The 26,887-nt window shown below is 41.2% G+C and overlaps 2 protein-coding genes and 1 non-coding gene across 5 annotated transcripts in view; all 3 read left to right on the forward strand.

The window, feature by feature from the left end:
• The first annotated feature begins 107 nt into the window (after positions 1–107).
• On the forward strand, positions 108–10,861 carry malt3 (MALT paracaspase 3). The gene is made up of 15 exons (XM_035156548.2): positions 108–702; positions 932–1,001; positions 1,094–1,218; positions 2,057–2,195; positions 2,309–2,484; positions 2,725–2,821; positions 3,269–3,277; positions 3,394–3,597; positions 5,496–5,673; positions 6,021–6,095; positions 6,292–6,419; positions 8,641–8,790; positions 9,394–9,548; positions 10,021–10,137; positions 10,230–10,861. Exons 2-15 carry the CDS (start codon positions 992–994, stop codon positions 10,536–10,538), a joined length of 1,872 nt encoding a protein of 623 aa, XP_035012439.1. The 5' UTR covers positions 108–702; positions 932–991; the 3' UTR covers positions 10,539–10,861.
• A 1,382-nt stretch (positions 10,862–12,243) lies between these two features.
• Positions 12,244–12,315, forward strand: trnah-gug. Its single transcript has one exon. It is a non-coding gene; the product is annotated as a tRNA-His (tRNA).
• Positions 12,316–13,748: 1,433 nt separating this feature from the next.
• LOC118110133 (FERM domain-containing protein 5) overlaps positions 13,749–26,887 on the forward strand; it is a 58,884-nt gene continuing 45,745 nt past the window's right edge. For all 3 annotated transcript variants that reach the window (XM_035157760.2, XM_035157762.2, XM_035157761.2), the window contains exon 1: positions 13,749–14,141. In XM_035157760.2, the coding sequence (XP_035013651.1) occupies positions 14,040–14,141 (102 nt within the window). In that variant the 5' untranslated portion in view covers positions 13,749–14,039. The remainder of the gene's footprint in view (positions 14,142–26,887) is intronic.

Raw genomic sequence — 26,887 nt, forward strand, 5'->3', positions numbered from 1 at the left:
GGAAATAGATCGTAACTAGTCAACTTCTGTGCTATTTGTTTGGGAATTTATGAGTTCGAAAGTCTGTTATCAGTGTAAATTGTATTTATTTATTTCTTAAATATATCATTAGATGGTGTAATATTCCTGCTGGCCTGTTGGAGCTGGCCAAATATATATATTTTTTAATCTGGGGAAAGTTCAGGAAAACGATATGTGATTATTATGTAAACCTGTGTACACACACCAGGTTATTTAAACTGGTGTTTGTAATGTAAATATTGACTTTTCAACCTCAGTGAAAGGGTCCGTTTTAAAGACCCATTTTGACTCTGTAACCTCAAACTCAGGCTTTTACTGAAACTTGCATGACATGAGGCCAGATTGCTCATTACCGTAACGTTGCAAAAAGAGACTCTAAGTCAATCTCCCTGTCAATTTTTACATCAATAAAAACTGATCAGAGCTGGGCATTCCAAGTAAGACTCATTATAGTGTTAAGAATTACATAAAAGTTGGTGATTTTTCAGTGTAGGGTAGTGAGAGACTAATTACATGGTATCAACTGCTCTGTTACTATGAGCTTTACGGTGGAACGTGTGTTCGTGAGCGTGTGTGAGCCTCTTCTTTCCGGGAAAGGGAAGCGAAGCTGATAAAATACAAAGAAGAACAACAGGAGGAGAAGTGTCTGACTGAGCTCCAGCAGCTGATCGAGGGACACAGGTATGCAAACGAACGCTCATATCGATCATCGAATATTGTCTTATTGAAATCCAGACAGTTATAACAATACTTCTGGTTCATAACTCACATGTAACAGAAGTGAGAAGTTTGGGGCTGAGGCTTTAAATGTATTGTACAGATTCTTAATGTTATTCACTTTACTGCTTTTTAGTGCTCATGTAATGAGTGAATTAAACATAATCTCATTTAAACACGGTCCTTCTTACAGATGTGGTGAAAGAGGAAGACAATGCTCCGATGACCAAACCGTCCCAGTCAATGTGGAATAATGATCAGAGGTACTGTGCGTCACATCTCCTCAGACTCACTGTGGAGAGATTTTTTATAAAATCAAAGCAAACGACTGAGATTGTCACTTTGTGTGTTTCAGAGCTTCACATAGGGCGCCAACCTCTGTCTGCGTGTGTCCCTGTGAACCACAAGGTGACTCTGAGTGTCCGAGCGGAGGGCTCAGGTCTCCTCAGCTACCAGTGGTTCACTGACGATGACCAAGAGGTGTGTGCACTTTACATATATATTTAAAATAACATGTTTTATTTTGTGTTAGGATTGGGAGATATGGTCAACAAATATATCAAGTTAAAAAAAAAAAATCATAGCAGTCGATAATTATTCCAATAAATGTCACATTATTATTTAAATTTTAAGTTTAAAGACAATTTTTTGCTCCTGATGGAAGGTTTTGAACTTTTGCTAGTGATGAAAATTAATTAAAAAATATTGATATTATATATTGATGATATATCATATGCATAATGATATATATATTGATGATATTATGTATTTATATATACATTTATATATATTGTTTTTATTTGTCCAGCCCTAATTGATATATTTTTACCATTTCAAGTTTTTTTGCATATTATTATTACTATTATTATTATTATTAATAATAATAATAATAGTAATAATAATAATAACAATATATTTTATTCATAGCCGCCTTTCACAGCACTCAAGGTCACCTTACAAGGCAGAGATAAAAACAAAATAACAGAACAAATACTAAGGGATCAAAAAGATCAATACATTTAACAGTGAGTAAAACCTTATGTAGGTGGGCCAAATGGAAAACAATCAGACTGAAGGTGCCAGTTTAAAAAGGTGGGTTTTCAGATGGGAATTGAAAATGGAGAGAGAGTCAGTGTTATGGAAGTCAATGTCAGTGTTAGCTCAAAGTCAATTACTACTTTCAATAAAGGGTTCCTTGGAAATGATAATTGGAAGAGAGTAAAATATTACATATAAGATATTCGACACACTTTCGCATGCATCATGTTTCTGTGCCCGATGATAATTATTATTCTGCTTGTATTTTTTACTTCTAAAGGTGCCTGGCGGGACTCAACCAGACCTGACAATCAAAGCTATAAAAACCCAGCGCTACGTGTGCAGAGCGAACGACTACTTCTGTAACTGCGTGTTCAGCAAATGGGTGAAAGTGAAGGTGTGGGACATTGATAAATCAGGTATACGTCGTTCCATTCCCATGTTGATTTATACTGCAGTTGTGTGCTGCTTGAGTACTTTTTCACTGTTGCTGTGGGTATGAATCTCTCTCTTCTTTCTTTTCAACCATCAGGTTTACCAGTGCACTGGCAGGGCGAGCTGCACATTGCGGTCAACCCAAAACCCCAGACCATCCGACCAGATAGAAAACTCACCCTCAGCTGCGTTGCCTTTGGCATACCTGCTCCGGAGTACCAGTGGTACAGAAATGGTCTGCCCCTGCTCAATATGACTGGAGACACGCTGCAGGTAAGAGAGGATGAACAAGCCAGTGTTTACTCACCTCAGTGCTGACACTGATTGTTTGCACTGCGCTATATTTACTGTGTCATTTCACCGACTGTAAATCATGCACTACTCAACGACTGTGTAATTCATTTAGCTCGTTGTGGTTAATGTTTTGCCACTGTTTTGATTTGTGGTTGAGTGATCTTTCGTGAGGGAGAACGGGTAGAAAGGAAAATAAAATGATTTGATGTGAACTTGCAGATTGACTGTGCAACAGCTGCACATGCAGGATCCTACCTGTGCTCGTTGTCTAACAAGCTGGAGGAGATATGGACAACAGCAGTCGACGTTGATGTTGGTAAGTCATTGGTGAAATTATCAGTGTCTGACTGTGTAAGTCCCTGTAGTTTCCAACTTTACCGTTGTATTTTTCCAGACTTTACTTCCTCCAATGAGAAGGATGTGATAAAAAATAGATTTTCTCCTTTCATTCCACTGTGTTGGTGCAGAGGCTTTTAGTTGTTTCCATGATGCGAGAAGTACTTTCCCATTTCAAAAAGGAAGTTGCTAGACTCCAAATAGCGATGAGTCCGACTCACACATAAAACAGGAAAGTGATGTAAAGTGAAACTGAAGTTCTTGCAGCATTTCTTCTGTAATTGTGTTTATACAGTGTGTATATCACAGTAAAACTGTCCTGTATCAGTATTAATACTTTAGATCAGATTTAAGTTTGAGAAATGCTGACTTTGTGCTTCTCTCTTTTTTTATCCCCTCCATTGCAATGATCATTTTCCTGCGGCAGCACTCGCAGGTACCGTTTCATGGGAAAAATATCAATCTCAAGCCAAACTATATATTTTTCAGTATGTGCTGAACAAAACACTATCAAGGGATTCATTTGAGTTTCTACTTTGCTCTTTGTTTTAGCCACAGACAAAGTTGCCCTACTTATTGGCAACCTGAATTACTCCAACCACCCCAGCTTGATGGCCCCCATCATGGACGTGCACGAGCTGTCCAACCTCCTGCAGCAGCTCGGCTTCCGAGTGGTTTCCCTGCTCGACCTCACCAGGGAGGAGATGCGAGCAGCCATTGAAAAGTTCATTCAGCTGCTTGACACAGGAGTTTATGGTGAGTGTACTTTTTTTCATTCTTTTTATTTCTTTGAGTAAGATTTTTTTTTTAAAAAGCAGTCGTTTCCTATTATACATCTGAACTAAGAAATTTACAATAAATAAAAAATAAAATAAGAAGAGAAATAAAAGAGAATAAAGATGGATACAAAAAAAGGAAACGAGGAGATAAATTATTTAGTATTTTTGGCTCAGGGAATATCCCAAAGTAAAGAGTGTGCTACTTTCCGTTCAATGTTTTTTTTTCTGTATCTTCTTCCATCTCTCGTCAAACCGTTTAGTTTAAGTTTCTAATCATCTTCATTTCCATTTAATAACTTTCTGACAGTTCTTTGTTATCTTTCTAAGTGCTGATCTAAGTAGAGATGCTTGAGGGATCGAAATTTCTTAGATTTTATCTGTGTCATTTGCCTTTTATCGGTCGCTGGCCACTTGTCGTGGGCCACAAACCCACAAGTGGTTTATGGCTCTAAGTATGCCTGGCTGAGTGGGCAGGTGAGGAAGAGATAAAAATACATAGGTGTGTCCTTTGCTGACACGCTATTTATGACACTTCCTGATTGCCTGGTATTTATAAAAGGTATTTTATATACTATTAGGCAGTGAGCTAAACTTCTGGCACACAGCTACATAATGACTTAATCATTGAACAGTAATGTGACATAATGTGGAAGAAAAAACTTTCTAAACGTAACCATCATGCTGTTTCGTAATGATACTGCCTCTTACTATGTTTTCTACTGTATCTTGCTAATATCAAAACAAAGATAGAACTCACATCAATTTATCAATTCTAGTGCAGTGCCTGTTCGAAACCTACCAATTAGCTTAGCCTGTGTTGATGCTCCGGAGCTACTTCAGAATTATTCTTTGTCATTAGTGAGTCCTCCTCAAACAGTTCTACAATGTACTGTCACTTTTTATTGTTTGTGTGCACAGCCTTTTAAAATTTGTCTGTGGTGCAGAGTGAAGTTAGAGGTTTCATGTTTCATGTTTCATGTTTCATGTTTCATGTTTCATGTTTCATGTTTCATGTTCCATGTTTCAAGATTCAAATTTCAAGTTTCAAGTTTTATTAGTCATATGCAGTCAACACAGAGTCAACAGCACAATGATAGGTGTTGGTCAAGAAGAAGCTGGTCAGCTCAGCAGTGCAATAGTTGAATTAGAATACAATACAATACAAAAGTAAACTGGTTTATAGTCGATGTTTTTCGTACAATGAAACTCAATTTGCTTTTTCACTGTTCATGTATGTGGCTTATATGTAAGTTTGAAGTTAACCCGTGTTACTTTTTCATATGTTGCATGTCAGCTATTTCAGAGGTTGTTGAGGCTGCAACAAACGTTCCGCTTTTACTTTGGAGACAAATTTTCAAATAGGAGGGGATTCTATAAGTGTTGCTGCCATGACGGAAATCACTAGCACCTTGTCTGTATTAGTTCAGCAGTTTGGAACTGCGGTTTGACCCAGTTACTGAGGATGTAGAAGAAAACATGTTCAACTGAGTCCACAGACTGACAGTTTGCACACTAACAGAGGGCCGTTGGTCTGTTAATTACATTTCTTATTAATATTGAATGTATCACGTGTCCAAACCGCACCAAATTTGACACTGCACTTCCCTGGGACATCAACAATACACAGGGCACGTGGGAAGCCGATAAGGTGAACGTTTCTTGAAATATGTGAGCCACATAGAGACAGACATGAAATTAGTAGGTAGATATTGTTGATATATAATCTGTATTATATGCTGTATAAAAATCATTGTGTGACCCTTCTCTGGTCTTTTTCCAGGATTGCAGAGTATGTGTCATGCAAAATGTGATGATGACAGTTCTTATGGTGTTGCAATCGGAAACTGGATGTGCGTCTTATCACCTTTCTTACAGGCCTTTTCTACTATGCGGGTCATGGGTATGAGTGCTCTGGGAGGAATTACTTGGTCGCTGTCGATGCTCCACAGCCATACCGAACTGAAAACTGTGTGTGTGTGCAGAGGGTCATGCTCGACATGCAGCAGAAACAGACGGCACTGAGTGTGATCCTCCTGGATACCTGCAGAAAGTGGTAGGTGCAATAATTCATCTCTCGTCTCATGCAGGATTCCATTATACCTCGGAGCTCGGAATTACCGACCCCCGATGGATAGCTGGTTAACATAAACATTGTTTCCTTGGGGCTGGAACTCTATCAACTTGGGTTATTCGAGCATGGTGTCAATTCGAGGGCCGAGTTCCGAGGTATAATAGAACCCGGCATTAGAGATTGAATTGACTATGCATATTTAAATACAAAAATGAAAGCTATTATATACTCCTATACATTTATATCAATGTAAATTGATTTTGCTACGAAACAGGTTTATTGTGATTGCTTTTAAAAAATGTATCCAAAAACTATTCCACTTTTCACAGGTACAACCAGGATCGCATACCTTCTGTCATCATGCCACAGAAACCCGTTGGGAATACAGTTTATGGTTACGGCACGTATGTACTTTAAAAAATATATTATTACAATATATCAATATTTAATTACATACCTCAGTCAACACAGTGCAAGTGCAACTGTTGGCCTACGACTTGAGAAGATGCTGTAAAAGATATATATATATATATATATATATAAACAATTCTATCTATTGGTTTCTGTGTTTGCGTAACGTTTATTCATTTACCACCGCAGATGTGAAGATGCTGAGGCTTTTGAGGTCCAGGAAGGAGTGAAAAGTACTGGAATCTTCACTAAGTACTTGAACAAGCACATCCTGCAGTCCGACAAGGTCACACACATCTTAGAGAGGGTGTCTGAGGGTAAGTTAAAAAAAAATGATGTTGGTTTGCTTTTGGTTTATAAACAAATCGAAAATATATCAGGTTTAGTTTTGTGAGAACAGGTGTGGATCAAAAAGGGGAATATGGTTGTTTCAACTGAACAAATTTATGGATTATGCCATAAATCATCCATAAATTTATATCCAAGATACAAGTCTATTTGTGCATTTATACCTTCAGTTCCTGAATAATATAATTAGTTTAGTGAACAGACTGTTCTAGCAGGTCTGAAGGGAACATGCTGTTTGTTTGTCCTGATTGGACCACAGCCCAGTTACATAATTGTTGCCGACTCATTTTTGAGTTGTTTACTCAGGACTTGTAAGTATAGCTGGGACTGAGCCGGGGTTAGTAGTTATCAAGTTGTCCCATCGTGTTTGTCTCTTTAATGGGGCTCTGGTGAAATAATTTCTCGAGGTACCATTAAGCGTGTGACCTCATTCACTGGAAATTCGGACTGTTGGCTGTAGAACAGCGTGAAACCCGAGAGCTGCAGAGTGCAAGACAGCTGCTCTGCCATTTGGGCAGCCCCTGCCGCCTCTCTCAGGGGTTCGCAAATCAGCACTAGCGGGACAGGACGTCCTGCTGACAGCCCCTCGTGTGTGTCTGTGCGTGTGTAGGTGGATGATCAATTTATGAAGAAATGCTCCAGTGGTTATGAAAATTTTTACAACAGGTTTTATCCCTTTTTACTTTTAGCACTTTGTACTTTTTATTTGAAACCACACAGTTTTAACTTAGACATTCCCAACCCTCTGGTTCTGTTTTTCACTCATCTGGTTTAGAGATGTGAGAATAGTGAAGACCTAAATATATTTTGAACCAAAATCTTCCTGACACAAAATCTTGTCAAAAGCCAAAGCATTAATCTTTATTAAACTGCTTAGACATTCCCATTCTTACATGTATTCAATCTTGTGAAGAGTTTTTTTTCCACCAAAGGTCATTCAACCCCCGTCAGTTACAGTGGATATGAACTATCGAATACGTCAAACTTCCCTAAGTTCCTCAAAAGCAGCACTGTTAACCTTTTTTTTTTACATGAAGTCATTCTTCACTCACTGCTATTGCAAAACTCGGGCCACCCCCTGACAAAAAGGGTGGGAGTGTACATGCTGCTTTAGTTGGTCAAACTTTTGAAAGACTTATAGCAGGTAGTTAATGATTTAATATGTTTCAATTCTTTCCTTTCAATTGTGTTGCACATTTTGTTGACTTGTTGAGTTAGGTTAACCTAAATATTTCCCAAAATGTTCAAATATAACAAGACGTTTTATTGTATTTACCTTTAAATTGCCTCATATCTGCTTTAACGTCTGGGACAAATAATGTCTGTATTGATATTGTATTGCTTCCTTCCGCTGTTTGTATTCCTCACTAATGGATCAGGATTATTCATTGCCGTTTGCTGCGTAATGTAAATACAACTTCAATGCCTTACTCAATTCGGAACCTAATCCATGTTGAGACATCCAATCCCATGATCCCACGCTTCTTCTTGACATCATCAAACTTTTGTTATTGTTTTGATCGAGAGACGCCCTGACAGGCTGAAATTACATATAGCTAGAATTTCCCATTCATTTTCTCCATTGACATTTCCGAAAATCCTATTAAAAATAGAGTTTTAAGTACCAGGCACCAGGCCGAGGCACCAGTGAATGAACTACGCATCCCATAAACCATTGAAAGTGAGCCCTTTCCAACAACAGCCGGGCCTTCTTATTAAGTTTAACCTTGTTGGAGTGATTTTCACCCCCTTGGACTCTTATGCTTCCCACGGTAAACATAATTTATCGCTGAACCATCCGATCACAGCCGACATGATTTTTTCCCTTGTGGTAAACATCTCCATGGTAACAGCGACCCAGACCAATTACGGACATCTCTATTACACTTAAAGATTGTAGGTAGTGTAGTACTTCTTGATATTGCGAATAAAAGACGTCGTGTCACAATCTCGTAGCTTGGGATACGTCTACCTTTGATGGTCACATTATTATGGGTGATAATCGAAATCTCTATTCAGAAAATGAATCGGATTGTATTTTCTCCACTGCGTGTTCAAATGTTGATTTTCTTAAAAATGTAGAAAGTGGGCAAACAAATTTAAATGTATGCGGAGTTACTGCAGATATTTGTTTGCTTCTCTTACAGGCTTTGCATTTACCTGTATTATCATTTTCTCTCTCTACATCAGATCTGGGCAGAGACCCTTTAGTTACAGGGAAGCAGGCGGTGGAGATCAAGCACACCCTGAAGGAACCCCGATCCCTCGCAGATCCAGTTTGCACCGCTGGCCACACAAGGGAACTCCACTTGCGAGATGTTTGCTGGAGACAAGCAAATGGTGAGTCGGGGGAAACCTACATGTTTGTTCCTTCCGTTTATTAAAGTCGAGTTCAAATTGTGTGTAGGACAGGATGTGTAAATACGTATGTACGTTCAAAATGTAGTTTTATCAATTTCTTGATCTGTTCTTGAGTGAGTAAGAGAAAATATTCTGTTAATGCTTCCTCACACAACTCCTACACCACAGCATGTGACAAACAAAGTACAGACCATAGACTGCATGGTACAGACACTGTGGTTTAATGTGATATTTTCAGCGCCATTCAAAAAAAAAAAGGGTGCTCATTGTTTTTGAATCAGAATAAGGAACTGGTTTATGTAAGTCTATTTTCCTGTTTGATGGAAAGAAGTTGTCATTTTGACATCCTTTTAACTTCCTCTAATTTACATTTGCCTTTTTAAATGTGACTCTTGATATTGTGGGTTAATCTGTGAATCTTCTCAGTCAAAGTGAGACTGGAGATGAAAGTCTAAGGCTTAAATGAACAGAGCATCTAAAGAAAAGTCACTGAGATCGTCTATCAGTGGATCTGACTGTACAATCGTAATAAATGATTTTTGATCTATTTTTAGTCTTATTTTTTTGCACCTCTTCTTTCAGAGCTACCACGGAAGAAGCGGCTAAGGTTTCTCTGCGGAGTCGAAGTGGAAGTCGGCTTCTCAGCTTTGTTCTCTAACGTCTTGGTGGCGTTTGCCACAGTGAAGACTGTCGGCCCCCGAACGCACGACTGCACCGTGGCTCTGAGCAGTATACCTGTAAATATTTATTTAATCCATATAGAGATCACAACAGATCTATACAGTCACACAGACACAGATAGTTTGATAGTAACACCAGAGTGTTGCATTTACATAATAAATTCCCCCATGCACCATGCTCACCGTAGCACGTTGTCACTTTCCATTAGCCAGCAGGAATTTCTGACCCTTCATCCCCATGTTTCACACGTCTGAGGAAGTCCTGCCCATATATAGACTTCCAGTCTGCTGCAACCACAGACAAAGACAAAGCAGGAAGTAGCATAATAATCTGCTCCACTCCTCTTTAGCAATATGTCTTTATTATGGAGGCAGAACCTTGAGACATGCTGACATCTAGTGGCTGATTTGTTAAGGCATCTATAGTGCCAACACATTGGAAGTGCAGATCTTTCATTTGTTTTTGATAAAGTTGAGTTAAAAATTACTAATTATGCTAATGAAATCTTTTATGCTCTTAAATCTTTAGCCTTTGGAAGACATATTTTCTGGCCCTGGCCGGTCAGATGAGATGGACTCTCTACTTTTTAACAACTCCAATAACCCGGACTGCTCTGTGAGGATCTGCGCACTTCAGAAGCTGAAGGTATACATTCAATTGATTATATGTATTTACCCAAATTCTGTTCACTGCAATGCAGTCTGTACAATAAATGTACATTTGTTTTTGTTCATTAGGAGTCTCTGATCATCAAGGTGGATCTACACTATACCCACACGGTCAGTAAGCTGCGTCAGACGGAAAGCCAACACGTGGACACGGGAAGACCTCTGGTGGCGTCCTGCAAATTATACAGAGGGGGGAGTCACGCAGCGACAGACAAGAAACACGAAGGGGCCGCAGCTCAAAGCGTGGGCAGAGTGTCAGGCAGCAAGGCGACTGTGGCTGGTCCACGTCAGCCTTTCACCAGGAAGGCCGAGTGTGCTGCTAAAGTCGCAGTTACACGAAGCAACGAACCCGAAGAGAACGATGAGACTGAACTTTGAGACTTCACTCCTCCATATTAGGCCTTTCTGTTTCTATTACTGTAAATACTTACTAATTTAATGTGTTTTTTAGCTGATGTGATCAGGAGTTGATGATCATGTGTCGTATGATCATGATGAATGAGTGTGTGATTGAGATTTATTTAGTTTGTCTTTGATTCGTAGCTCAACACTGAAGAAAAAGGAACACTTAACTTTTGCCAACCGTTGATTTCATCATAAAATTCATAATATGTCAAATATTTCATGTACTACAGTTTTTCATCAGTGGCAAGCTGGCTAGCCTGATTTGTCAAATAAAAACCGGTCCTGTCGATACCTTCCACGCTTATCACTATCTTGATTGTCAAGCTGTTATTAAATGTCTTGGTGTCAAATCAACTGTTAGATTTTTGTAATGCAATGAGCTATGTGTAATATTATAATTTGTTTAAACTTTGACTGAAACAGCTGTTGTGGATAAATTACATTTTGCTTTTTAAAGTGAAAACAAGTCGATACAACCCCTTCAACAAACACTAAAAAATGGTCCTTTCTTCAATTATCAAACCAGTGGCATTTTGGGATCATAAATTAAAAAGGAAACTGAAATTGTGAGTGTGCAAATGTTTCGTTTCCTAGTAAGTCAATGATAATAACATCCTCTTTACCAACAGTTAAGCATGGGAACTATTTTACTTTCCTTCTTATGCACTGATGGAGGGAAGCATGTATTCTACTTAATACATGTATCAGAAAATTCTGGATGCGAATGATCTGCCGTCGCTGAACTAACGCAACACACCGTTCCTAAGCAGAGCCCCTCCTCCATGATACAATTAGAGAAACAGGCTGGATATTTGGAATCTGACAAAGCTGCTCAGGGTGGAAATAACCAGAGTGGTTTTAAAAAAAAATATTTCCAAAGAAATAATACAAATGAAAGAAATCAGGCATATTTAGGGAAATAAGATCTGAGTCTGTAACTTACTATGAATAGTGTGGTTGGGTTTAATTTAAGGGGACTGTTGTTTTTGTCTGCATTAGTTAGTTAGTAAGTTAGTTAGTCGGTTAGTTAGATAGTTGGCTATTTTTTTAGTTCGTTAGATAGTTAGTTAGTCAGTTAGTTTGTTTGTTTATAAGAAGGATTGCACAAATACCAATCCATCAATTCCCCTGAAAATGTGTTTAGATGTGGGGCATGACCCAAGGAACAGCCCCTTCAATTTTGGTGTGGATCCGGATCAGGGACTGTTTCTGTCTTTTTACACTGTCTTTAACATTGTGTCTTTTGTCCATCATTTTCCTCGATTTCTCAGAGAACAATGTATGGATCTTGATGACGAGAAAATAAGACTGATATTTATGAGCGTGTCCAGATCTAAACAAAAATCTGGATCTGGTAAATGTCAATGGCGGAGGTGTGAACTCTACTGTTGTCAATGGGAGAACTGGTTTTATGCTGACACTTTCCCACCTCCATGTGTTTTGAGTAAGACAATTAACGCTAGCTGTACGTTCGAATTCGTGCTGCCTCCACTTTAGCCTCTAACGTTACAAAATAATTTTCTACGTGAGGAAATCTTAACAGTTACATCACATCACAGCGTGTGAGCCCGTTACACTGATGCGATGTAACGAACTCAAATACCTAAATGACGCCATTAAACCTTTTTGTATTCATATTGGTAAAATCTCTCTCTCGTGTCCACCTGCCCAATAGCTCGCCGTGATCGTATAGTGGTTAGTACTCTGCGTTGTGGCCGCAGCAACCCCGGTTCGAATCCGGGTCACGGCAGACTCATAGGGGTCTTTACTTTTTGCACATTCTCGAATGCTTAATGCTGAATCACGTTAGTCTTACGTTGCATTTCTGTTATGTGACATTTGAAGTGCTCTAATATAAATTTCGGATTTTCATTCATCTACATTTGTCTCATTTTGCCTTCTCGTAGGCAAATTCAGCCTAAGTCGGGAACAGCTGCCTTCCTCATTGAGATAAATAATTTTTGCAATAATCGAAACATTAATAATTAATCTTTGTGCATAAACCCCTGAAGGCAACAGGATCCATTTAAGGTTCAGGTTCAAACACCAGTTATAAGTCTCCATCGTTTTCATGGACGGCTGGTTAAAGTGCACCAACGACGATTGACCAGCAGGTGGCAGTCAAACACATTCAATATTGACCAAGTGAGCTATGACATAGGAAGAGAGTAGTAAAACAGTCTTGTCTGGATGGCTCACCTTGAGGAAAACAAACAAACAAAAGCATCAAAACAAACTCATGAGCGTGATGTTAGTTAATCTTGCAGTCTGGTTTTGTTTCATTGGCCTAATAATTGTACATGTGCTAATTTAAAAAAAAATATGTCTGTCTGTGGATTGCATACCGCGTGAACAGTAATAAAGCAAATTCCGTTTCATTTGATAAAAAACATCGATGATAAAATCTTAACTGCAGATAAACCAGGCAGGATGAACGCAAAGTTCTCTGACTTCACTCTTCACCAGTGACTCTCTTCACCATAGGAGGACTCACTAATGACAAGGAATAATTAGTTTCAGAGCATTAACACAGGCCAAGCAAACAGCCCATTCCAAACAGGCAGGTTAAGAACGGGCATTGCAGAAATGATACAGCAATATATCATCGTTCTGACTTTTTAAATAAGGTCCATGCTTGTGAGATACATTTATCAATATGCTGGCACCAAATGTCGATAATCAGTTCGATAAATACGTATATATTTTGCAGTTTTGCCAGTTTAAGGCTATTGTGCATTGGAAAGATGGCTCATGTGGACATTAGTGAGCCTGTTAAAGACTAAAGGGGCACTAACATGGTACTTTATGCACTTTTTTGTACATTGTTTAATCTCTGTTTGTGTCAAACCCTTTGAAACTGACACCAAATTGCAGTGAATGAAATACACAAACCCTGCACTCTACCTGCTCAGGGCCATTTTGTTTTCCTCTTCAGTGAGACCGACATCTCACTGATATGATATGATTGTCTTGCAGTGTATCGATTATCGCAAGATCGCTGTATCGTGATTTATCGTTATCTTGGGCCATGTATGGTATAATAGTGACCCGCCCCTACTGAGCAGTGAGAAAGTGGCCCACGCTGCCATTGGCTGACTTGGGCGTCAATTCTCATTGGGACCCGCCCACTAGCTGAAGTGGCAGCAGTGAGTGGTGAGAGATAATCCACACACACATACACACACACACACATAAACACACACACGCGCACGGCTCAGCTGGATCTGGATGCGGGCATCCTCCTGTGTTCTGCTCTCGGCTCGCACGGGCCCACCCGCACGGGAAAGAAGAAACTTAGCGGGACAGCGATGGTGCTCGCCTCGGCGGAGGAATATGTGGCTGCTGGCCGTGTAGGGGAGCCGGGGACGCGGTCAATGTGACATTCGCCCGCACGGTCGCGTTGGGTTTATTGTTCTGGGTCCTGGGTCCTGTGTGCAGACGCAGCGCAGCGGTCCCCTCTCTCTCCCTGGGAAGATGTTGAGCCGATTCATGAGTGGCAGCATCAGGAACCTGGAGCGGGAGTACAGCTGCACCGTGAGACTGCTGGACGACACGGAGTACACATGCACCATTCAGGTCAGTCACCTGTCGACCACCGTGTGTTCACATTGTGTCTGAGCCGGCACCCAGAGACAGAGAGGGGGCTGCATGTCCCGCTGCTGGTGTCGACCAGGAGGAAACGCTGACCCTCAACAGAGAAGTGCTGGTGTCATTTCAGAGACCAGTGCCTGATCTGAACCTGTCTGTTTGGAATGTGCTGCTCTCCTGGCCTGTGGTAACACTCTGGAGCTACTTCACAATTATTCCTCCTCAACAGTGAGCCCTCCTCAAACAGTTCACTGTGAAGTTAGAAAAGTTTGCATTCATCCCACCTGCTTTATCTGCAGTGAAATCTTTATGGTCAATCTTTTTCATACAATGAAACTGAATTTGCTTTATTACTGTTCATGTATGTGGTTAATATATAAGTTAAAAACAAACAAATGATCTGTTATAGTTAATGTGAGGACACAAATACACAAGACGTATTCAACTCAATCCACAGATTAAAGGCACACTGCACCGGCCCCTGATTGCTTCAAAGTGCTTGTCGCCTGTTTATTCTGTTTTTATATTAAGATATGCATTCCACATACAGACAGAATCGACAGACATACGTTTGTGGAGTGAGTGGATGAGGAGGAGGAGGCAGAATCAGGGGTATGCACTGTACTTCCATGATAGTATGACTCTACAATTCTTTGGGTTGGCAATATTATTGTATGCATTGTCAGATTGATGTAGTGTTGCGTGTTTGATTTATTGCTTGTTGCGTTAATGGCCATCATTTAGTGCTGTCGCTCGTGCAGTTTACCTTGAATCCTTGACATCAATAATGCACCTAGGGTTTCCCATTGCTGCCCTGCAGAACATGCCTGCTGAAACACACTATGTGGCTCCACACACACACAGTGGCTGAAATGTGCCGTGTGATGCAGGATTCAGTGAATCAGTGACCACAGCAGCCCCATGTGCATTTCTAGCATTTTTCTCCTTCCAGCTGTTGATATTGATATTGTCAGACAAGTGGCTTTTGAAATGTAAAAAAAACAAGACTAGGCCCTTGATATAAAAAATGTCATTCTCTGCCTTTTGTCCCACTATTACGAGCCTCGCTTTGATGATCGTGCAGTTTTATGTTCATGCTGATTTTGTAAAAAAGTAGGTGACAGTGCCTGTCACATCAATTACAAAGCAAAATGTTATGCGCTTTTAGTAAAGGGATGTAGGGAAATCCTGACCAGTCAGCAACATGTAGACACAATAATGTCGCTTCATGACAAACTGATGCAACATTGTACCTGCTGCAATGAAACATAAACAAGACCTGCATGTTTTTTCTCACTTTGATATCGGTTGTACGCTGCAGTAGCTCCTCTTTTTGTTGCCGCGAGCAAGCATGAAACAGATCCTGCATTGCTGCAGGATCGTGACTGTGCGTCCAGGTTGTAAACAGACCTGCATCCCTGCTCGGTAAGCGGAGCCAGAGATGGGAGCCGGGCCAGATGGACTGCAAAGCCAGCAGGTGTGCTGTTTGCAGCAAAGTCGTGTGGTCTCGGGTGGCTGACGTCAGCAGCCTGGAAGGAGGGGAGTGGAGTGGAAAGAGGAGAGCGCTACGGATCTGCTGTGACTGTCTGGCACCCTGTTACTGTCTGTGGGAGGAAGCAGCCGAACCCACCTGACTATCCACACCGCTGGAGTGGAGCATGCACCTCATTTAGTTCAAACTTTACCCTCCCTTCATTCCTTCCTTCCTTCGGGCCTTTTGTAACCCCCCAAAATACCCCCAAATCTCCCAGGATACCAGGGCACCTAGACTGTGGAATGCAAAGTGAGAGGCATAACTAGGTCATAGATACTCAGTCTCTCACAATCTCTCTCTCCTCTCTTACTCCTTTTCACCTTCCTATCCAGTTTCTGGCTTCCTGAGATTTGATTCCCACCACACCTGTTTCCATTACACTCTGATCCTTTCTGGAACTGATTAATGGCTTCAAATTCAGATTAGCTTCCGGCTTAGGTTAGCTTCCTACTATCCTCTGACATTGGAGCAGGTATCAACTTCCTCAATGACAGGGACCACAAAGATATCTGTTGTAATAAAACCACGTTCAGCACAAATTTAAAAAACGCAAACTGCAGTAGGGCAAGGCTGAAGTACATCTTTCATAGCAGCAGCCCGTAATGCATGAACTTTAGTTTTGCCTCAGTGCATTATGGATCTTCCTGCTGTGTTTTGGGGGGAGGAGACAGTGAGCACGCATTACACAGCCCTGTAGATTTAGAGCTCATGTAGTAGCAGGTTGATGGAAGTGCCTGGAATCCTCTTTTGCCTGCAGGCCTCTTCTACTCTGATTTTAATGCAGCAGAGTGTGACTGAGACTTAGCAGTACCTCACATTTCTGTCATGTCTGAATAACTGTTAAATCGCATCTTAAATAAATTCCATATATTCAACCAAATATCATAAATACAGCATATACACTCTCTTTTGATTGTGGGTCTTTTCCTGAAGCAATTTTCCAACGTTACTCTAATTCAGCTCTGTCAGGTGCATTATTGATGAGCCGGAGACGTCTGAAAGCAGGTCGTTTAGCCTGAGTTTGCTTTAATCTCCCGGCTTGTGCATATGAGGAAGCCTCAAGTATGCCACTGTTACACAGCCCGTGTCTACAGTACAAGTAGAGTGTCTCTCACAGTCAAATAGTTTAAACGATATTGTGAATTCTGTTTGAGTAGAGGCGGCAGCAATAGAAAGAAAAAGATGGTCTCCACAGATGTAGAGAAACTATTGTTTATCCCTAAAGATGGATGTCAGCTCCCCAGGAGTGAAGCCAAAGCGTCTTGATTGCCACCTGGTGGCCGGCTGCAGTATAGGTCCTGAATCCCTCCCTCTCCATGTTAGGAGATGGGACATGAACCAAATTAAATGGTACAGGTCAAATACATTTTTGTCAAAGATGTTTTTTGTCATTTTAGGTAGTTTTTATTACATTGATGTATGTCCAAGTGCACATTTTTAAAGTAAGTTTGGTTTTAATTAGCTATTTGACGGTATAAAAACTGGCCGAAACGTCATGATTGTACTTAGCTTCACCTGCACCAGTGTTAATTCTGTCATGCATTTGGAAAACCAGTGTGGTTGTCGTTTACACCTCTAATTAATTCTGTATTTATTGAATGGCTGTCAGCACTTAGGCCGGGCCCACTCTATTCCAGACACAGTGTTAATTATAGTTTACGCCGGGTGAAACCTGCGATTTCCCTTCATTCGGTGCGAACACCAGCGTTCGGGGTAGTACCACTTAAATCAAGTCAAAAACAACCCATGGTGTGTTGTGAAGTATTTGCTAAAGATAATGAAGAGTTAGTGTACATCTCTCTGCCCTTTCACTACTAGATCTCCCGAGAGAAGCAGGGGATAGTAGCTTCTGTGTGAGTGTGTGTTGAGAGGTGCTTTACTCTGAAACACGGGCCCAGTGTCTCAGCTGTTGCTACGGTGACTCCACACTTACCCTAACAAAATGTGAGATCCCTCACTGCTCAGGCTTCTTTTTCCAAAAAGACTCTTGTGAAAAAGTCTTGACAGTTAGCCGTCCCAGAAAGGTAGTTTGTTCCCAGAAGGCCATTGGAGGGTACTGGTGGTGTGGTGACTGATGCCATGCCCCCACCAACCGGGACTATGCCGGGGTTGTCCCACTGTTCCCCTGACACACATTCAGTCTTGTACCGCTTGTGATCTCTTTATCACCACAGATAATCTACAGTCTCTCTGTAACATTAGAGATGTCTGGCTGTGCTTATTGTTAATAATCGCATGAAAAAGCTAGATGTGTTGGAAAACTGGCAATGTGCAGAGCTTGGTGTCGTTTAAATGTATTGCTACTGTAGTGCACATATAATATCCAAGGTTTGGTAATGAAAGGCCTGATAGGACATCTCAAGGTAGAAAAAGAACATGTAAATAAAATAAATTCTATTTAGCTGCCTCAGTTTCAGGGGCCTTGCTTGTCCATCTTGGCTCAATGTCAACATGTTGTGGCCCGAACAGAAGAAAAGTTATAGTTTATACCTAAAGCCGCTTGCAGACATGACCTCTGGGTAAAATCCGGAGAATTGGCTACACAGTTATTCCTCAGTTTGCCTTTCACACAGGCACAACACAGCGGGAGGTTCTCTGCACAGACACGTTCACAACAGCAACAAATCTTCAGCATTATTCAGGCGAGAGGTGGAGCAGCCGGGTGCAGCAGGCAGAGGCAGGAAGTGACGTATCAACCCCGCTGCAGAGATCACGTGATTCATGTTACAACACACAGACACTGGTGTCAGCTCTTATCACCACGAACTCTCTTGACATCTTCGTCTGTGTCTTGTACGTGTGTGACACTACTTTTTTACCGGGAGTTTTCTTTTTGTTTTTTCATGTTTGCGTCTGTCGCTTTATCAACCCCCCCCCATTCGCTTGTGGTGAATCCAGTGGGGGATCCCCTGCTGTGTTCTAACATCCACCTCAGGATTTCTATGGACGTTATAATAGGAGGCCAGTGATAAAGTCTGTAGAAACGGTCTCACTCGGGCATTTGCGTTCACACATGCACCTCCTCTGGCGAAAATCCGGAGGAACTGCTGAGTCCAGTGCATGTCTGAAAGCAGCTTATGTGATACTTCTTTTAATACTGGACTAGTGCAGTACCCGTTCTAAACCTGCCTGTCTGTAACTGGCTGTTCGCTTGGTCTGTGGTGATGCTGGTTGCAGCTTTCTCTCTGAAACTTAAAAAGTGACCTGCAGTAATTGAGCCTCGCTGAGTAAAGAGCACAATGAGCTGTTTATTCAAAGTTTGATGAAGCTTGACTCGGTACACAGAACCCCGAACTGGACAATCAGTTGTCATTGTTGAGAATACGCTGATGTCGTCAATTACATTGATGCGCCTTAGCCGTCGCTGCCACTGAGCTCCGGTCGCCTATTTATTCAAAGTTTATTAATATTGAACGAATTGTGTGTTCAAACTGGACCAAAATTAGCCACTGCCCTCAATAATACACAAGCCAAGTGTGAAGCTGATAAGATTTCTGCAATTATTTGACAGATATTTCAATAGTAAATAATTTATGTTACATTCCCAAACTTAAGTGCAACAGATTATTTGAAAATGTTTTGGATTTAAGTAACTTGCTTGTGATCTGTTAAATCAATGTGTATGAGTAGATACATATTGAAAAATGAGAGAGATTTTGACACTCTACCATCTTTTGTGAAAGGAGCTACCTCAGTGCAATGGTGTTTTATTATTTCCACTTCAGCTGCAGAGTCTGATGTAACACGAAGAGATTCCTTGTGACTGCAGGTGAGGCCTTGCTGACTTTATATGGACCTCGAGTGTCCTGCACCGCTTCTTCAATATGTCACCTTGGATTGAAAGAGTCTAGAGTTCAGTGTGCAGGTGTGTGTGCCCGCAGCTCACGGCGGCTGACACACTGTTGCTATGCTCTGTATGAATGATTAAAATGTGTGCTAGGTCTGAATGTTTCATGAGGACTAACCTCATGAGAACGTCACTTGTGTTTACCAGCATCACTGCGCACCGGCGTCACGATTGGCTGGACCTGTGGCGCGTGGCTGGTTGCGATTAAGGATTACATCACTGTGGCATCTATCACATCAGTGCGGGGCAGGGCAGCCCGTGCAGGCATGAAGCCTCCAATCTCTTCCACAGGGATTTGATATAACTGAGCAGCCACGTGCCAGTTACACTCCTGTCTTGTTGATAATGAAAGAGCTGATCCAGCGTGTAAAGGTAGCGAAGGGGCTGGTGCTCGGCTGCTGCCGCCCATTGGATGTGGTCCTTAATCTTTCCTCTTGTGTTTCACTGCTGTCTCGTGCGCAGCTCTCGATGCTCCAGCGGGGTATGACAGGGAAATGAAACTCTGTCTGACCTGAATTGGCTTACTGGGATTCATGAAAGAGCTTAGCTGAAGACAAGAAGCCAAATGAGTCTTTTTCTATGCACTCGTTGAAATATGAGCCTGCACAACATAAACAATTCCTTTGACTTAAACTCTCGTTATTTGTTACTCTGTCATGTCAGGATGCTCAGGCCGCCAAATATGGCTGCAGAGCTTGGGTTTGCCACCAAATGGCTATTTCCTATTCCCAACAGTGTCTCTTTGTCTGTGTGTGTGTGTGTGGACGGAGAGCAGGCAGGCTGTCTGTCAGTGTGTCGGCAGCAGTCTGCTGAGCCCTCCATTGTGCTGTCTAGAATGTAATGTGCACAAAGAAACAGAGAGGGGCATCAGGTTTTGCTCCACCTGGATGCATGAATATTAAACATCCTACCAGAGCAATGTATTCCCATGGAGACTGGTCCGCAGTCACCACCGGAGCAGCGCTCACGATCCTGCTCCCCTTCGCAGGCCACGCTTCACTTTAACAGGAGATAGCCTACAGCAGCAGTAATGAAAACAGATTGCACAGCTTGTTGGTGATATTTATATACTTCAGTGGCCTCATAAATGAGTTAACACGGTGCAGTGCCACTCTTGGTGGGGATTGTGAGCGAGAGCGTCTCGGATAGCTTAACTCATTTAAAAGGGAAAAGCAGTGCAGAGTTTGGATTTTGATCAATTCCAGATAATGAAGGGTATTTGTAACCTGTGGTCATGAAGCACCACCCCAAGTCAGAGAGTTAATCAGATAATAGCCGCCTTCAAACACTGACCTCAAAAGGTTTGCGAGCTCAGTTTGGTATCAAACAGAATTGTAATTGCAATGTTATGTCAGGCTACAGCTCAACGCTTTACTGTACTAGGACAGTGTATATTGGGTCATGTATCATAATTAGTCACATTTTGTGTTGAGCATTTTTTTGTTGTGTAACAACCTTCATGTTTTTGTTTATGGAGCAGATGCTTGATCATCACTTTGCAGACAACTGCTTATTAGCACTTACTGCTGAAGTTAACAGTAGTAGTTTTTTAAAACCTTTTTTATTCTATCGTGTCTAAATGATAAACTGCAGACAAAGAAAGACGATGTGTCTCCCCTTCCTCCCACTATCCAGAAACTAATCCAAAATATATTTTGGGAAGGGAATGCTGTTGCTGATGTTGTTTTTGTAATTTGTCAGTTACACATTTTCAGATTTTACACAACACAGAGTATGTTGCATGGGAAAACTTCTCTATAAAAAGTTGTCAGCTTTGTGACGTACCTCCAGTGAGCTGCGATCCATAGTCATAGAGTCATAAAGTCATAGACTAGTCTTCTCTTCTCCACTCCTCCCTCATTGCTCTGGTCCTGTTTGTCTCTGGGCCTCGTGGCTCTCATGCTGTACGAGAGAATCCAGCCTTTGTCTTTCTGTACTTCAAGGACCGGTGCCTCTGCAGACTAATGAGGAAACACTGGCATATGCTCGCACTGCTATGGAAAACAGTGGAACTGGACTTATGCTGTAAATCAAAAATAAAGTGATCCACAGTTTATTTGTGTGCATCATTGTTTTTGATATTTTATTTTGAGCATGTGCACATTTAATCTGTCAGCCAAAAAACATTGCAACTTGTAAATAATCCTAAATTGTGATCTCTAATCCACACATTGCTTTGTGATGGGGATTATAATAATGTGGATGTCGTATACGGGCAGGCCAGATACTGAGCTGCTGAACAGTCTGACAGCCGTGACTCTCCAGCCATCAGAGCAGTGAGAGACATCCAGAGAAGCACTGATAGAGAGAGCAGTAGATAGATAATAATCATCTTCAAGTTTATTGTCCTGCACTGTAACTTTTTTCAACCGAAAGATTGAGCCGTTTTATTTAATCTGGCATATTTCTCCTTTGTCCTTCTGGTGTTTCTCTCTTTCATCCCGCCCCTTGTCTGCTCCACGGGTCACCTCTTCTTCTCTGTGTCTGTATCATCAGGCTTGTGGTTCTGCTTCACACAGCCTCTCTGCAGGGATTTTTGAGCTAATGATTGCCGTGGCTCCCCCTCCGTCTACCATCTTCCCCTTCTCTTCCATCAAAGTCTTGTGTTTTTATTCGTCTCCTCATGTTCACCCACTCTGAGAGCTTTGGGAAATCTTACTTCTATGATGATTTCAATTTGGTTATTGATGCGCAGGAAGCTATTTGTATGTCAGGATATCGAAAATGTGTTTAGAGTGACCATTTTCTTGCTCATACAGCATTATTTGATTGGTATTGATTAAGGCTGAGGGCAGCACAGTGGTGCGGTTGTTAGCAGTGTCGCCTCAGTTCAAATCTGGGTTTGGTTGGGGTCTTTCTACGCAACGATTGCATGTTCTCCCCGTGTTTGTGTTTTCTTCATACTGTGGGTTAGGTCAACTGGAAAGTGTCAATTGTCCATAGGTTTGAGAGTGAATGTTTTTTTGTCCCTGTATGTTAGCTCTGTGATACTCTGGCGACCTGTACAGGGTGTACCCCACCTCTCGCCAAATGTCAGGTGGGATTTGCTTCAACCCCCCTACGACCCTCACAGGATAAGCAGTATAGATAAGTGATGGATGATTAAGGCTGTAGTCAATCAAAGAAAGTTTTGCTCGTCTGAAGTGTTAGTTTGCCAAGAGTTGTATTATGAACAAAAAAGCTTCATGTCAGCAAAAAGCCCTTCACTGATGAGAGAGGTTGGGCAGCTTCCAATTAGGTGCGGTGGTGATTTGTATTTAGGTGAGTCAGGATGCACGACCTGTCCACTGCAGCTGGAGAGGACAAAGACATTTTCTGTTTCTGCAGCTGATGACAAGAGCAAAAAACATGCTCTCTTTCTCCTCAAACTTCAAACCTGTATACCTCCCGGCTCAGAACTCAGAGGGATCATTTGTATTGCTGTAGCACAAAAAAACAAGTAAATACATAGTGGTTCCACAAATCTAGGGCTATGAACTAATCATGTTGATGTTTAACCGTTTACACGTCATTTAAACAACTGAAGAAGTATTGACTGCCAATTTTTTTTTACACATGAAGCTCTTAAGTAAAAAAAAGATCACTTTTTAAACACCAGTGCATGCACAAATAGTTACAATATTGTTGACAACTTGAAGGGTGCTCAGAGAGTGCAAATCTTCGTCAAGGCTAACGCCCTATCTCCACCCATTTATCTGCATCCATTCAAAAATTCTATGGGTTCTTCCTTTAGTCACCACCCCTCCTTAAAATTTAATGGACATGAACTTAAACAAACGGACAAACAATGTTGATGAAAACAGAACTTCCTTGGCGTGGGTAATAATTAAGAATTGTAAAGAAATGGAGGCGCTCTGGCAGCACTGTGTCTTTCTACTTGATATTCATTGGGATGAATTGAATGTTGTCTCCTGTTGTTGGTATTTACCAGGAGGGCGGTGGCTGATCTCGAGCATCACAGTGAAATTGGTAACTAAGGAAAACCATCTGCACTCTCACAAATGAGTGTCTGGCTCTCTGAGAAACGGGAGATGCTGTCATGCTCACACAGAGATGCGGCTGGGAGCCTGTGAGGAGGACCACTTGAGCCGCACTGAGAGCACTCGCTCTGTTCATTCTCTGGATCTCACTGCGGCTCTCCCTTCACTGTCTTTTATGTCTCTATGACAGTATGGGTTTTTCTCTCAGGTGTGACAACAACAGACAGCTTATATGAAAACTAGTAAGCCAGAGAGTGGAGGAGCTCGAGGAGAATCGTGTGTAATGTTGCTATGAGACGTTGAGTAGAGGCGAGCTGGTTGTTTTTGCGCCCTTTGAATCTTTAATTCATCTTACATCCATAGTACTATGCTTTCATTTGAAAACACACTAAACAGTTACATTTTGTAAATGCTGCCGGTCCCTTTTTAAGTTTGAAAACTCTGGGGCAGGATTTGAGTCTGGAAAGGCAGAAACAGAGATGTTTGGAAACAATGACGACATGATATATGTTTTCGGCCGTGTTAGTGTGGACGGGGATTCAAACTGATATGGAGCAAAAAGGCTTGTGTGAACACAGATGGTGTGAATGTAGTAGTATCGATGGAGTCAAAATCTATTTTGCCAACAGCTCCAGATTCAGTTGTTTTCCTCCAGAGAAAGTAAGTGTTGCGTTTTCTTCAGGGTGAATAGATGACAGGCTGAGTTGCTTCATGAGTCTTTTTCCTTTTCTGCGTTAGCACTGTGTGCATATCTGTTTGCATGCCAAATAATCCATCAGTCAATATTTCAATCAAATGAAGGCCTGGGTGGCGTCTATTGTTCCACATGTGTCTGGGCCTGCAGATTACACGAACAGCTCTTCATGCATGCAGTCAGTCTCCTTCTCCTTTGTGGGAATGACAGCGCAGCAGTCAGAGGAGATGAGTGTCTCTGGAGAGGAGATGGATGAACACACGCAGGAGACAAAGAGGCCGGCCAGTGGGAAATACACAACAAGCCACAAACACAAAGCCAGCTGTCCACCACAGATTCTGGGTTAATTCAGCAAATGTGTGCGTGTTGATTAAAAACAGCAACATTTAAGTCTGTCTGAAATTAAAAGATTAATTTGTCTTTTTCTTTAATTTAATAAATGAAAACTGAAGAGTTTAAATTAGGTATTGTGTTTCTAATGCTTTTGAAGAAATTGGAGACATCTACATGTGCTGACTCCTGTGAGATCCATTTAATTTTGCTTGGTTCATTGCTGAGGTGTAATTCTGTAACGAATATGATAGAAATATTGCAGTTCAGCTAGAGGACTATAAATACCTGATACTGTTTTCAGCCTAATCTCACCCTCAGGTACATAATAAAATGGAAAGAAGATGGATTGGATTGTTGGGCCACCTGGGATTGTAATGATTTCATTTTACATTAAACTGTTATATTATTGTTACAGATATGAAGTCTTCAATCATAGTTTTTGGTACAATTGGTAGAATTTTGGAGTTCACACTTCTATCCAACCACTGTTGCACTGAAGTCAAGAGGCTGGCCTTTAACATGATTTGCAGTTGGCAAACATGGTGATAGTGAGAATAAATGTTTGTTGTTTTTTCTGTCTTATATGATAGTATACTGAATGTATAATGGCATGGGACTGCTGATCAAACAGAAAAAAAGGCTTTTTTAAGACATCACTTAGGGCTTTTGGAAGTTGTAATGGACATTTTTATAAAGAAAACAAGTATTGAGTAAATGCATTGAATGACAAATGGATGAAAAGTATTCATTACTTGCAGCAGGAGATTTTCAAGCCTCACAACACAGCATCATAAAATGAAACCATCACGGATTTGAATTGCTGTGAAGGAATATTTTTCTGTCTCATCTGTTTGTTCTGTGATTTGCAGTGTGACCTGGAGAGCAGCCAGGCTCTGGGTCTCAATGAGCAGGACAACCACTGCCTGTCACAGCAAATTTCCCAGGTGTTTTCCTCCTTTAGTCACAACAGCTGCTGGAAATCAGTTAAGGAAAAAAAAACATCCTCATTATTTCTGGTTCATTAGGTTGTATGTCTGGATGTATTAGACCACAAGCCACAAGATAAAGACCTCTCCTTTACCTCTGCTCGCTAATCACTTGCATCTTTTCATTTGTGGCCCTAATTGTAACACAATACTATTCCTACATCTTGGACGAGAAAATCACATGAGCAACAGTGTATGGACGGAACAACTGCATCGCTGTCTTGAGGAAAATAGGTTTTCAGGCCAAGTAGTGACATGGAGTCAGGGTTTGACAGTTGTGTGTATGATTATTATCGATGTGCTTGTGTCTCTGGTGGTGTTAGTGTCATGACTGAATAAAGCATCTGTTATTTTACGAGCCATAACACGCACTCCCCTGCTCTCTCTTATGTGAAGAGGATGAGCTGGTTTTGTTTGTCTTTTTATTTTTCTTATTTCCTTTATTTCAAACCAAACACTAGTAGAGATCTAAGTGACCATGGTTTGAGGCCACCATTGTTTCTAAGATTCATCTTTGGAATTAATGGATGTGTTGTAAAGGCACAACACAGAAGACCCACATAATCCATATTATTCAGGCTACACAGCTTAGAGAGGGTTCCTCAACAACCCAGACAGTTTGAAAGTCAAATTTTTGCAAGATTATTACTGAAAATCCTGTGTGTGAATAAAGAGTTTACCGCCATTCTAGCGCAGTGAGGTACATTGATCTTTATAAGCTACTTCTAACGCTAGCATGGAAGCATTGTCAAGGCTAACATGCCAATGTTTAGTGTTTTACCATCCATGTTAACCATCTTGCACACATACAAGGTGCAGCTTAGCCTTTTGGGAAAATGCTACTAGTTTTTCAGGTACTTTGTCAAAAAATATTAATTGGATGAGTTTATTTTTTTTTTATCTAACTGATGGCTGTGCCAGAGGAAAAGTGAAGGGGTCATCAAAGTCTAGACCAGTCCATCCAGTAGATGTTGTGATATAAATAATTGTGAACCTTTTGCATGTTGGTGGTGCTAGATGATCTCACAGGAACAACAAAATGATCAAGAGTCAGCCTCTGGGCACCATGAATATCTGTACCAAATCACTTTAATAAGTGTCAGATGGATGGACAGTGCTGTCCCCAGAGCCACGTTACTAGCCTGTGTAATAACACTAGCTTCCCAAGAGGGTCTATTTTGTGGCGTGTTCTTAGCAGTATGTTGTGCTTTCCAATTTCTAAACTTGTAATTGAAAACAAACGAGGAAAGCTTGAGGGCAACACAACAAAACACTGATATGATGGTCTGAAAAAGAATGAAAACATTGGTAGCTGCACACTCACCCTTTAACCAAAAATAATTGATGAAATAATTCATTT

This window comes from Hippoglossus stenolepis, chromosome 5 (genome assembly GCF_022539355.2).
Source record: "Hippoglossus stenolepis isolate QCI-W04-F060 chromosome 5, HSTE1.2, whole genome shotgun sequence".
Taxonomy (NCBI): Eukaryota; Metazoa; Chordata; class Actinopteri; order Pleuronectiformes; family Pleuronectidae; genus Hippoglossus; species Hippoglossus stenolepis.